This window comes from Rhinolophus sinicus, chromosome 12 (genome assembly GCF_057876585.1).
Source record: "Rhinolophus sinicus isolate RSI-liver-muscle chromosome 12, RSI-T2T, whole genome shotgun sequence".
NCBI lineage: Eukaryota > Metazoa > Chordata > Mammalia > Chiroptera > Rhinolophidae > Rhinolophus > Rhinolophus sinicus.
In genome coordinates this window covers 36,405,606-36,419,428 of record NC_142512.1, presented here as the reverse complement: position 1 = coordinate 36,419,428, position 13,823 = coordinate 36,405,606, and the positions used below count along the sequence as shown (strand labels likewise).

General features: G+C 49.7%; 1 protein-coding gene across 2 annotated transcripts; it reads right to left on the bottom strand.

Annotated features, from left to right (window-relative positions):
* Nucleotides 1-3,626: 3,626 nt before the first annotated feature.
* PHB1 (prohibitin 1) lies at nucleotides 3,627-13,541 on the bottom strand. 2 transcript variants are annotated; one of them, XM_019740669.3, is made up of 7 exons: nucleotides 13,424-13,541; nucleotides 12,202-12,316; nucleotides 10,698-10,859; nucleotides 8,397-8,539; nucleotides 8,130-8,246; nucleotides 5,770-5,865; nucleotides 3,627-3,984 (listed from the first exon to the last, which is right to left on the bottom strand). In XM_019740669.3, exons 2-7 carry the CDS (start codon nucleotides 12,287-12,289, stop codon nucleotides 3,772-3,774), a joined length of 819 nt encoding a protein of 272 aa, XP_019596228.1. In that variant the 5' UTR covers nucleotides 12,290-12,316; nucleotides 13,424-13,541; the 3' UTR covers nucleotides 3,627-3,771. The 2 variants fall into 2 exon arrangements, with proteins under 2 accessions (XP_019596228.1, XP_088658341.1); XM_088802215.1 differs by lacking the exon at nucleotides 13,424-13,541 and adding an exon at nucleotides 13,256-13,421.
* Nucleotides 13,542-13,823: the final 282 nt, after the last annotated feature.

Here is a 13,823-nt window from a genome sequence, read left to right as displayed (position 1 = left end):
ACTTCCAGCCCTCACTTCCAACCTCAGTCCTGCACTCTATTCCTTCATCTAGTCCTTCGACAAAGATTCAGTAATTCGCTCAATCCGGGCATGTTTGGCTTGGGGAAAAGATTAGGAGTGGTTAAGGGAAAGAAACGTTAAGGGAAAGGAACACTGAATCATAGAAGTGTCCTGCCCTCCAGAAATGCAGAGTTGCAGAGAGAACACACCCTACAACCCAATGGAGAAAGTGCTAAATGCCTCATGGGAAGGTGGACAAGGCGTTCAGCCAAGGGGAAGGGAATGGAGAGGGGGAGGCAGGACATCAGCAGCAGTTTTGTGGAAGGCAAAGGGTCTGGGCTAGGACTCAAAGGATAGGGGACATCTGGACCTGTGAAACGTGGGGCAGAGCTGTCCAGGATGAAGTGACACTGTGACCAAAGGGAGTGAGGTGAAAGCATAGGGCGATGGGATGCAGACCAGAGCAAGGTCTGCATGTGGTGCAGTTTTTGTTCAATAGGGGTGTGACTGGCATAACTTTGGGGGCAATTTTTCATTGTACGAATCTGTCCCATACAAAGCAGGTCTTGTAGCTTCCCTGCCACCTTCCCTCCTCCTCACCCAATGCCAGTAGCCACTGCCCCTTTCCATCTGCTCTTTAAAATAACACTCCCAATCCCATGGGAACCACTAGGTGGGTTTGTGAAAGCAAGCAGTAAAACACAAAGTTGGACTAGAAAAGTGACAGCCAGACAATGGAGGTCCTCAAAGGCCAGGCCAAGACACTTGTACTTTATGAAGCAAGGAGTGGCCGCCAGAGGTTTGCAGGAGGGAGGAGATGAGATCTGCTTTAGAAAAATGAAGTTTGGAGCAGTGTGCAGGATGAACGGCGGCCTAGGAAAGGCGGGGAAGTCAGTGACAGCCTCCTGCGACCTCTCACCCAGGCTATTTTCAATCAGGGTGGGCTGCTTACCCACAATTACTGGCGGATGGAAAAGGTCGAGGGAGGGCCTAACGCACATCTCCCTGATGACTGCCGGACTGCCCCATTAGGGTAGCATTTGACAAGTCAGGATGTGACTAATGCTCCATTGTCTCTTTCAAATCAACCCACCTGGGGATGACCACAACACAACTCCTTCCCCACTGGTCCACACTGGCAGAATTTGTGTGACACCAGAAGGAAGGAAAACGGCAACGCTTTGCGGGTTTTTCTCTCCCCTTGCTACCCAGGGTCCACTGTGTTCTTAGTAAGCGACCTCTCCAAGCCTGAACAAGGCAACTATTCAGCCTGACCAAAGGAGAGAGGAAGACCCTCCCTGCCATCCCCCTTCCCTGGCCAGGACAGGACATGGCCTTTGATCCACAACCCAGAGAATCCCAAGCTGATAAAGGCCCATTGTGGTAGCTTCTGGAGAAACCCAGAGGCCATCAGCAGACAGTTAACAGCCCTTGAACATTTGTGAAAAGAATTACTACTTGGCGGAACTCAAGGCAGAAAGAGGATCTCAAGGGAGAAAGAGGCCTTGAGGCCCTCAGGCTGTCACTGGCACCGCCCATGCAGGGAGGCTAATGGCAAAAAGGGCTGACCTGAGGCAGAAGGAACACAGGCTCCCCTGCAGACACCTGGAGCGTGAAACCCTGTCTCCCACCAAATGCAAGACACAACTGCTCCTTTAAAATGGGTCTGGAGAAAAGAGGCTTCTTCCTTCACCCCCCAGAAGGGTGTCCAAAGCCACAAATGGCAGGAAAGGAGGACGGCCAGAGTGGAAGCTGGTCTGGAAACTATTTAGGAATTACGCTCTTTCTGCGCCAGTCTGTAACACGTTTTCTGAGTCAGAGATCACATTGTTTGCAGGTCTCGCTATTCTTACAGCAAAAAACGAAGTAGGAAGAGACATCCTGATAAACAATGCCAGGGAGGTGGTAGGGAGATGGGCTAGATGGGAGGTTGGTGGAAGCACACAGCAGAATGAAGCTTCGGTGGGAGGTCTGAGGTTCTGCCGAGGGTCAGGAGCCCAGTGTACACTTGTCCATGGGGGCATGGGAAGCTTGATTCCTGCTGAGAGGCCCTGGGAGGAGACGGGGTGTAGGGATGGGAGAACGCAGCTCCCAGGTCCAAACTCTGCACATCAGTGCCTGACTTTCTCAGCTGACAGCTGGCCCTATCACTCCAGAGAGATGTGGAACCCAGGTCAGAGATGGCCGGCCTTGGCCAGGTGCTGCGCTCAGGGATTAAACTGCGAGCAGAGGTTACAGCGCGGTCAATGTGAGCACTCACTGCTTGCTGCTGTTTCCGTCGTGTCCCTAACAGAATTGATTTGAGGTGGGTGATTGGGATGGCTCATATCTCAATTGTAGGTCTGCTTTCCCTCACCACCATCCCAAATGCATAAACTTGGCCCTCTCAAATGTCAAGTCATTCCCACATCAAAGCAAAGCACAAGCAGTAACATAAATCCACAGCAGAGCCCCTGAAGCTCTAATGTATATAAAAATCAAACTAGAGCACACGGAGGGCTATCGCATTCGTGTTTTGTCAGTCGCTTTTCCCTCCTGTCAGGGTCAAGTGTTGCGGGCAATTGGTGGCCAAGTACAACCCCCCGTTAGTCCTGGTACCAAGAGCTAACGACCCTCCACTCACCCGAGCCCATCTCCTGACAAATCTCACCTGATACCACTGAGAAGCACTCCGGTGGGGGGTGGATCTGGAACACAGCACAAAGTGTTTTCTGAAACTCAAGCATTTTCTGCCTTGCTGGAGATTCTGTCCCAGCTGGTGATAAAAACATGTGCACACAAAAACTGCTAGAACGCTCTGTTCTGAGCCCAGGGCTCCCACAAACAAACAAACAATCCCAGAAGATGGAGCTGGAAGGTCTGGGTGTCATTTATTGACAGCAGTTTTACATACATTTGTTTTCTTCCCGTGGTCGTTTCCTTCCAAGCACAGGCAGAGCCCTTTAGAAAGAAGGGCAGTCTTGGAGCCAGGGAGCCAGGAACGCAGGATGCACGTCTTTGGCAGGCCTGTTTAGCCCCGGCAGGATGCAATCCTTCAAGTTGGAATTCCGCTGGGTATTTGAGACACCAAGGTAGGGGGTGGAGAGGAAGTCTTCCACAGGACTCACATCTGGGTCCAGGCCTGCTCTCTTCCAAGCCCATCCCAGTTTAGAACCCTTGGGGGGCAGCAAATGAGGCCCACCCACCTTCACAGGGACAGATTCTTTAATCCAGGCCCTGCTTGTACACACCTGCTTCCACTGGCCCCACAGTTGGAGAGAATCAGCCTTATAATAAGGGACGCACTACCTCCCTGCGACCCTCCCCAGCACCTCTCTTCAGCTGTGTCTGTGCAGGAACTGCGTTCTCGATTCAGCTGTGAATACCATCTCCTTCAGATCTTGAATAAATGATGGATGGAGACTACAAGTTTATTCAGGCTGACAACAGTGCTCCCCAGCCCATCACACACACGTGGCCCTGCTTTTCTTCTGCCAACTGCCAGTGTCCAGGCTGGAACTTCAGCAGGCCCTGAAGAGCCAAGCTGATCGGCGTAGGCACTTGGCAATGTTTGGTAGGGACATGGATAAAAAGTGGGTGGAAATGAGAAGAATGAAAGGGTTCATTTGATAGAGTAATTAGAGATCTGAAGTGATTTTACTTTTATTTCCTTCACTTTAAGCCAATCATGAAATTTCACAGTGATTCTGGGGTGGGGACGGAAGGAAGGCGGTGTCAAGGATCCTCGGGCTGTGGCCCAGATGGCCCAAGGAGGTGCAAGCAGGGCAGGCCTCACTGGGGCAGCTGGAGGAGCACCGACTGCCCGGCCGGCAGGTAGGTGATATTCCGAGACCGTGAGAGCTGGTATGCAATGTCCTCTGCGGCTTCCAGCTTGCGCAGCTCAATGAGGCCGTCGCCTGCAGTGGCAAGCGAGTTGGCGATCAGCTCAGCGGCCTTGGAATCGCCCTCGGCAGAGATGATGGCCGCCTTCTTCTGCTGCTCGGCCTAGGGCAGTGGAAGTGGAGAGAGACCAAGATCACACCTCAGGGCCCTGGAAGGCAGGCTACAGCCTGAAGGTCCAGGTTAGGCACCTTCACTGGTTCCTGGAGGAACTCTGGGGATCTGCCTCCTCCGCTCAGTGGGGTCTAAAGCACTGTCCATCCGATCGCCCCGTCCTGTACCGCCCACTTCTCAGCACGGTAGGAATACATTTCTATCGGCTGCGTAAATATCTGTCTTATTTCAAAATCTTCATTAACATTAATAGCATCGTAGTCTGACTGCCCTACTCTGAGCATCCCAGGCCAAGAAAAACAGGAGAGAAAGAAAGGTGGAACCAATCCTCACATTCATCTTTCCCTCCAGTCCCAAGTCAAACTGACTTTCACCAAACCTAGTGCAGCTGCGCAGGAGCAGCGGGCACGTGTGACACATGCGTGGTGCTAGAGCTGCCTGTGAGCGAAACTGCTTCCCCACCAGGAACTCGGAATAAGATCTCCTAGGTCTTCCCTACACATTATCAGTAGCAGGACATCTACCTACATGTATGACCTTCAGAAGCGTGGGAGGAGCACAGCACCAAGCCTCTCTGAAATTAACACAATTTCCCTGCCCCCTTTTTTCCGCCTCCCCTCCCACTCCGGTTCAAGCCGTTGTTTCTCAGTCTAGTTGTGTAGGACAGTCCCTGGCCCCTGCTGTTATTATGAGCCTTGCGCTTCCCCCGGCTGAGGAAGTCGGTCACCAGTCACGGGTTGGCTGCTTACAGCAGTTCTTGCCGGCTGCCGTCCGTTCTTGGCAGCACACGGTAGCCCACAGCAGCACACGGTAGCCCACAGCAGCACTAAGCAGCTCATGCCCAACCTCCAGCTGCTCACAGCAGCCCAGCTCCAGGGAGAGCTGTTGTTCACAATCTTAGCTGTAGAGGGCGCAGCTCACTGGCCCACGTGGGAATCGAACTGGCGACCTCGGCGTTAGGAGCACGATGCTCCAACCATCTGAGCCACCAGGCTGGCCCCAACACACAATTTTGAAACCGCTGAACTGCTAGGCTCTGTGACTATTCACTCAACAAACGTTTATTGAGCATCTAGTAACCCAAGGCACAGTCGTAGACATGTTCTAGGCTCTGGAGACAGGCAGATACAAAGAAAAAAATAAAGTCCCTGCTTGCAGAGTTTACATTCTCTAAAATTAAATGCCGGCCACCCATATAATCCCATTTTCCCTGATTTTAAGTACTAAGGGGTCTTGGGTTAGAATACCAACCCGATAGAATCAGTGGTGGAGAGAAGGGGACAGCAAGAAATAAATACACCTTTATAAACAGACCAGGAAGACTAGGCTGCTATGCAAATATACTGTGTCCCATCGCACTCTGACACATCTGGATGGATTTAGCTCTTGAAAAAAACCCAGTGACGATAGTGCATCTGGCGCAACGTTTGATCCTTTCTGCTGTCAGCTTTCACTGTGTAACTACAGTTAAAAATGACTTCTCAGCGAAGCTGAAAATATTCCAGGAGAAACATTTTTATTTGTAGGAGTGTTTTTGATCTTAGGGAAGTGGAAAAAAAACGACCCTTCAGTGATTTAGAAACATAACTTTACATATCCCTGACTAGACCCCAAAGACTCTGGAACCAATTGCAATAGTCCAGTCCCTTCAATCCCCTTCCAATGATCCCGGAAGAAGAGATGACAGATGATGAATTTCCAGGCCACCCAGCAAACAGGGAGCCTGAGCATAGGAGAAAGGGAAGAGAGGCTCCTGCCATCTGGTCGAACACTCACCTTTTCCACCACAAATCTGGCCCTCTCCGCTTCCTGCTGGGCCACCTGTTTGGCTTCTACTGCTTCTGTGAACTCCTTCCCGAAGGTCAAATGCGTCTAAGGGGAGAGTGAGCACAAGATGAGGCAGTGTAATTGCTTAGACAGCGCGCTGCAAGGCCCCCATGGCTGCTGGAAGGAAGAGGGCAGCAATGGCTCCAGCAGCTGGAGGCACTGTGAGGCCAGAACACCCTTCCACCTCCATATCCGTGTCCAAACTGAGTTTACACCCCAGAACCCTCAGCTGCCAAAACTGCTCCTGTACATCATTCTGTCACCTTCAGTGCAATGATCTGAAGTAGAAAACAGCCCACGGGCACTGAAGGTATCTACTCAATTGACCACCTCCCTAGGTGGGGAGACCTGTGGATTCTAGGGCCCCCTCCACTCACTAGTGCTCTTCCAAGGTCCTTTGATGGTCTGTTTGAAGCCCCCAGAGAGGCCAGATGGAAAACTGAGCCCCTGAGAGTGAGGGATGCAGCTGGTTCTCAGGGATTCAAGCGCCTGAAGCTCCGTGCTTATGGATTAACCAGGCCACTGTTTCTCACAGCACCTCCACCACAAAACAGGAAGAGGACGAGAGAACGTGGAACGCAACTCATGGTATTCTCTATGTGTGAGTACTTCTGGTAAAGAGTTTAAAAGAAAGAGAAGGCAGGTAAAGCTATTGCTCAGGGAGAGGGTTTAACATTTTGATTATCCACAGACCTTGCCTGATAACATAAATAACTGAGACTTGGCTGAAGTGTCTTTAATGATCGTGCAAACAGTGGGAACGGATCTCAGAACTCCTAAGGCCGCGTCACAATGATTTACTTATTTATCCCACTTTTTACTAAAAGGAAGAAAGAAAAGGGAAGAACAGCAATGGTTTTGCTATCAAATTCTATTTGTTTCATTTCTTCCTCTACCCTCCCAACCTCTGCTTTTCTTTCTTCTTCGTCTTCTTCTTTTTGATTTAATATAAGTAGCTCAAAATTTCTCCTGAAGAGTAAATCCTAGTCCCACCGCCTTCCAGAATGTTTAACACTCCTGACCATTAAATTGCAGCTGTTCTCCTTTGCCTGATCTGTTTCTGGCCTCTTGTTCAAAGTTTGGGGAAGAAAATACAATCCTGAGAGATGAAAAATGAAATGTGCAATTAAGGAATAAAGTTTCTTTCTACAAGCGCCAGCTGAGGGCAGCAAATTCCCCATGAAATCTAATTTTCTTCTCACACCTCTCAGATACGGTTTCTTGTGGTCAGCCCACATTTCCCCAGAATGGACTACGTGGTTCAAGTTCAGCAAAATGCCAAGCTTCTCCTTAGGTTTTTGCTTAGCATTTTCTCACAGCCGAGGTGCTCAGGTTAACAGCAAGTGGGAGAGCCGGAGGCAAGTGGGAGAGCCGGAGGAATTGCTGTCAGAGGAGCCAAATGGCTGCAGTCTGGCATCTTGCCAGTAGAGGGAGCCCACAAGCCCTTCCACTGCCAGCCAAGGATGCAAGGTGGTGCGGCTAGCACTGGGTGTTGTAGAGTGTGACTGTTGAAACAGCTGCACAGATGCTGAGGGGGAAATAGTGCCTTTCCCTAGCGATGCACAGGAGAACTGAACAGGAAACATTCTACCTCACCACCTGAACAAATCACTCCAAATGACTTTTCCCAGAGAATCTAGAAACATGACCCTGCCCCTCACCTCCTCCATCTGAAATGCTATCCCGCCTGTATTGCTTTCCATCTGAGTTATGGCATTCAGTGTCATATAAATACACAGATATGCAGTCTCAAGAGGATAGCTTACGCCTCAGAGATGTCCCTTGCCCCCCATACCAGGCTTTGGGGAACAGAACCATTCATTTACACTCTATCACCTTTCACTGGGGTTCCCAGAGCTCACTTCACTGAGTTTCAGACCCTAAGAGCTAGGAAATTCCCAGGGGTCAGGCTGGGAGGTCTGCGCTAGGGAGAAAGACTATCTGAGTGATTCTCTGGTCTCACCAGGCAGTTTCTTCCTGTGTCAAACAGTTAACAAGATACCACTTTCTGGGAAGCGCTGGGGAACACTCACCAATTGGGGAAAATGAAAAAAACTCATGGTTAGGTTACCCCCATGGGTAGGGGCATTAGTCAAAAGAAAAGTGTGGGTGGCAGAGGTGAGATAAAAGAACGCTCGTCTGAAAACAAACCCAAGGAGACGGCCTCAATCCATCAAGAAGTTACCATGTTTTCAAGTCTCACATCTAGGCAAGGGAAAGGCAGGAACTAGCAGTATCTACCCAGAAATGGCGCCAGGTACCTCAACAAGCAATAAAACCCCTCCCTGCAGGGTCCCCAAGGATCTTACCAAGGACACGTCATCCAGGATGAGCCCGAAGGTTGCGGCTCGCTCTGTAAGGTCGTCGCTCACCTGCCTGGAAACCAGCTCTCTCTGGGTGATGAGTTCTCCAGCATCAAAGCGAGCCTGGTTCCAAGGGAGAGCAGAGGATCCGGTCAGGATGATGAGGAAGCAGAGGGAGCCAGGAAACTACCAGCCACATCCCAACCCACCCACTGCCAAGCTCTCCCTGCTGCCCAGCGTTCTGGGCTTGGGGCTGAGGCCCTGCCCACTCACCACCACCGACTTGAGGATCTCTGTAGTGATAGAGGGCAGCACGCGCTCGTCATAGTCCTCTCCGATGCTGGTGAAGATGCGGGGAAGCTGGCTAGTGACTGGCCGGAAAAGTATGCGCAGGGTGATGTTGACATTCTGTAAATCTGAGGGCAGAAGACAAACACTGCAGTTAAAAACAAAAATCACAGTGGCCTTCTGTACGACTGCTCCTACCCCAAAGGTGCTATAATTTCTAAGTCAAGTCGCGGATTATAAGATCCTAGAAGGCAAGGAGCACATATGCATGGTTTCCTTGGTAGGGAAGTCAGCAGAGCACCAGTTAGAACTTCGTAAAGGTTTCTGGTGATAACGGCTTTCCAGTATATCCTGAATGCCCTCTGATATAAGCAATGAAGATTGTATGTCCAGTAGGTGCTGTGGGTTATTTCAACCAAATACTGAGCATCTTAAGAAAACTGGCCAATGCCAAGAATTCCAGGGTGAGGCCTTCCCAAGGCCTGGTGAACGTGGCCCAAGACAGGAGCTTGCCTCAGTGAGGTTTCCATGGGTCCTGAGGAAACACTCTACTTTGGACTCGACCCGCAGTCCAAAGGCCTGGGCTATCGTCCCTCTCTGCTGTTTACTAATTATGTGACCTCACTAAGCCGTAGCCAATTTCAGCTTAGTTCCTTGTCTACAAGAATAGGGATGATTTCATCTGCCTTCCAGACACGTCGGGGGGAAACTGACAGAGAAAACAGATATAAAAGCACTCTATTAATGCCCAACAGATGTAAGAGGCTATCAGAAACTTATCTAGAGTTTGCTTCTCATTCCTTGGACCAGTCAAAGGACCCAGGGAGGGAAATACAACTTCCCCTGACAATTCAGGCCTGCTCAGAGCTAAAATACTGTCACAGCTGCCCGCGGTCATCAATAATATGGACCAATAGTCCATGAGATAAGAGTCCTGAACCAGGCACCAAGAAACGTGGAAATGTATACACACAAGTCCCTGGTCTCTGGAAGTCCCTATGAACAGTTCTGAAGATAGGAACGTAATGCATCCTTAAAACAACTGCAAAGCAGTAGAGAAAGAAAGCCCAAAGAGGTGGGAAGTCCAGACGTAGGCTTTTAAGTTCAATTGTTATGTTTCTCGAAGAACCCCACCCCACCTCTGATTTCCTCTTTTATAGCAGGCAGGCCAGACCCTTCCCAGGAGGCTCCTTCCTCTCGCTGGCCAGGAGATACAGGACAGGTTATACAATACCAATTTAGCCTCCACTCCTCTGCCACATACACTGCTCACTCTCTAGTTCCAGCTTAGACCTAAGTTCCTTGCAGGAGCCCACCCAGCCACACTGTGGGAGCTGGCTTTCTGTTTTTATCAAGTCTCCCCTCTCCTGCTCCGTCTTCCCTGTACTTGTAGTCTCCAGAGGCTTTTAAATAGCTACAAAACTGAGCAATCACTTCCTGTTCCATGTGTCTTTCCAAGGACTCTCCTTTCTGCTCCCTGAGAGTCCATGCAACCTTGACTCCAGTACTCACCACACTCCACTGTACCTACTTGTTCACCTGTCCGTCTTTCTAGCCAGACTGAGCTCCTGAAGACCCCTGCTTTACTCATCTCTGAACTGCCCCCACCCTCCGACCCAGCACAGAGCCTGGCACAGTCACGGTAAGCAAACACCTGCCGAGGAACAGCACGGAAGACAGCGCCTGTTATTGAGATGACAGACCCACGTCCATGTGACCCTCTCCTCTTGCTGTGTGGAAATGTCACTGCTAAGCCAGCCTCTGCTATTCCATTTACTGCCTGTGCACCTCGCTGTGTAGGATGGGGGAGAACAGTGAGAGCAATTCACGTTAGGCTCCAGCTGGAAATCCAGTGGTGTGCGGACATCAGGAGACTGCTCTCAGGGCTGTGGGCCTCCGCCTGTGAGATAACAATGTGAGGGCAGCGCTGCTGCAAGCAGAGGCCTTAGAAAGCAAGGCCACGGGTAAGGCAGCTGTGAAGGCAAATGGCACAGCTAGAGATCGCTTTATACAGTCACTCAAGGGACAAAGAACTGATGGGAAGGTCAACTGAGCGAGCAAAGGCACTTAGATTTCTTTAAAATTGGACCACAATGTAACTCTTGAAATAGATCTTTGTGTATTTCTCTAAATTTATACCGTTGTCTGTGTGTATCTAAAGTGTATTTCTTTCTGTGAGTCCCTATAAAACTCTCCAGAGAAAACATGCTAGGAATTCTTACGTGAAGTTCAACCTCTTCCCAATCTCACAGCACTCCTTCCACCCTACCCACAGCCAAGACTCACCTTTGCTACCAGTGATTACTGGCACATTCCGTGGTCGAGAGCGGCAGTCAAAGATAATTGGTTTCTGTACCCAAGGGATGAGAAAGTGAGTCCCTTCCCCTACCACGATGTCCTGCACTCCACGGAACCGGTCAAAGATGACAGCTCTGTGCCCAGCGTCCACTAGGAATGAAGGATGACAGGTCAGAAAATCCCCTCACTCTTTAACCAAAAGAATTACGCCTTTGGCAGATCCCTGATGCTTTCTGTTTTTATCAAGTCTCCCCTCTCCTGCTCCATCTTCCCTGTACTTGTGGTCTCTAGAGGCTTTTAAATAGCTGCAAAACTAAGCAATCACTTCCTGTTCCATGTGTCTTTCCAAGGACTTTGGTAATAGGATCTATTCCTCAGTATCCTTTCTTCTGGAAACAACTGACTGCTGATTTTCTGATTAACCACCCCATCCCCAAACTCCCACCAACACATTTCCATAAATCGTCTCCCAAAACTTCTAAAACTCCCCAAATCTTCACTGTTACCACATTGCAGTCCAGTTGCAATTTAACCCAGTGTTCCCAGCAGCAGCACCCTCACTATGGGAATCCTAAAATTTGGAAGGTCCCACAACTCCTTCCAATAGCTTGTTTTCTCTAAGATTTCAAGGGGCTATAGAGCTGTCTTGTTGATTCAGAGAGAAATTGATGGTGATTACTGTCCAGTTGTGCAGCGGTGGCCAAAAAGATCAGAGCATAATCTGTGCCATATAAGCCAAGCCACCTTTTCTGATCAGCTGCTTTCTGTCTCTGCCTTTCTGGACATTTCAGTTGGTCCAATACCTTCACTCTGAAATTAATCGTCCTCTTGTTGGACATCACACACGTCACACCCGAGGTGGGTCAATCCACTACTGCTTTCCAACAATGAAAGTTCGAGAATACCACAATTGGCAGGGTCTTAGAGATAACGAGTTCAATCCCATTGCTTGATCAACGAGGAAGCTGTGACTTGCATAAGGTCAGACAGCAAAATGGAAGAAAAACCAGCTTCAACGCTTACCAAAAAGCTGGGCAATGCATCACAAAGATCTTTTCTGTGCAACAACTCAACTGCAGCAGAACAAAAGCTCCTGCTCAGGACAAGGTCACCACAGGTCTACAGCCCTTGCTGAGTTAGTTATTCCACACACCAGGCAGAAGAGAACAAATGAGATCTCCATTTCTGCTAGCTAGTGAAATCCCAACACTCTGCTGCAGCATTTGAGTGGGGAAGCATCCCTTCAAACGAAGAAGAGCAGCTGGAAACATGCAACCAGCAGAGAGGCTCTTTGTGAATAAAGGCTCTGAGAGAACCCACTGCTAAAAGAACAGGGGCTCTGATGACAGTGCAACCATATGGTGTGGGATGGCAGCAGGGGAATCTTCTTGGTCAGACTGCAGCACTACCATCAGAAGTGTCCCATGGGCTGTGCAGACCTATAGAAATCCTCCCGCAAAAGGCAGTGACCCACTACCCCTTGGTGCCTCACCATTATACAAGGCAGAGTTCACCACGCCTCCTGCAACGGCTAAGGCCAGGCCGAACTTGCCAATGGACTCAAACACTTTGGCAGCCATGTCTCCTTCTGCTGGACCCACTCACACCTAAGAGGGTAAAAACAAAACAAAACAACTTGATTCCAAAATCCTCAGAGAAAGCCCTCTCCGCTTCACAATATTCACTTCTCAAGCTGGCTATTTATTTCCCCATTCCTGAGAGCTCTGAATCATCCAGTGAAAGACTCCTAATAAATAACACTCTATAGCTTGAAAAACTGTAATATCAATTCCTCTGCTTTTTTTCTCTCTATCACTTAAGAAAAGGGGTCTGGAGCACTTAATTCAATAATGGGAACAAGGCATGCGCTCAATGCCCATAGGGAACTTAGCATCACCTTAAATCGCCGTCCCATTTTATGGACAAAAAAAGGCCCCAAAGAGAAAGGCTGTGTGGCTGGTTCTGTGCAATTTTGGTTCAGAAAAATAACCCAAAGAATGCACTACATGGTGATTCCCACAGCAAAAATTACAATAGTTAACCTTTGTATCAGTCTTCTAACGGTAATTTATTTAATCCTCATTCAAACCCCTATGAAGTAGATTATTACAGATGAGGAAACTGAGCCACACAGAGAGGTTACATGAGGAGCCCACGATCACGCAGCTATTAAGTGGCAGAACCAGGATTAGAACCCAGAGGTCTAATTCTAGAACGCACAGCTTAACTCCTCATCATACGGCTTCTCAACATCAGGTATTAAGAATGACCTGTTATTATGGTAGCAAGAGCTGGATGACATTCTGGGACCAAGGTAACAAAGAACAAGTGGGAGAGGAGCTGAGGCGGGAGCACGCTTTAACTTCTTAATGCCCCGCCCCTTGGTCGTCGTTAACTTCAGCCTCAAATCCTCCCTCCTTCCTTCCCAGACTACCTTGGTGCATTTAAATATTCCTTTCCCAAGGCCAGGACGCCCAGCCCTTACCACTCAGCATTTCCATTTCTAATAGCTTCTGGATTATTCCTCACCCTGCCCCCATACACACCTTCCTGACTCTACTCAACTCCTGGATCGTCCTGGGCTCACACTCTTTCCCCTTTCCCACGAGGAAGACCCACGCATGCACGCCCGTAGCCCAAACTGCGAATGAGATTGCAGAGAGGGACTGCAGAGCTGGCCAGACACGTACGCAGCCATTCCCCAACATTCTCACCTGCTTCCAGTCTGACCTCCACATGAATTCCACAGCCACACATACTGCGCACGCGCCTGGCAGCTCCTCCTCTTCCCCTCCGTCCTTCCAAGATCCGCGCCTCTGATTGGTCTGGAGGAGTGCTGTGCATTCTGGGAAGGGTGTCTTGCAGCAGTACCCTGGTTGCTCGGCAATTCGCAGATGAACTACAATTCCCAAAGAGTCATGCAGCTGCGGGCCCACGCTAAAAAGCCTTTTCTCTTTGGTGGTAAACGCCGAGAGTTTCCCGCAAAGCCTTTTGGGGGCTGTAGTTCGTTGGGGATAAATGCACGTGCCTATCTTGAACTGATGCTAGATCCTCCCCGAAGATACGCCCTCGGGTGTTCCGAAAGAGCGGCTGGGCCTGCGGCTGGTGGCAGAG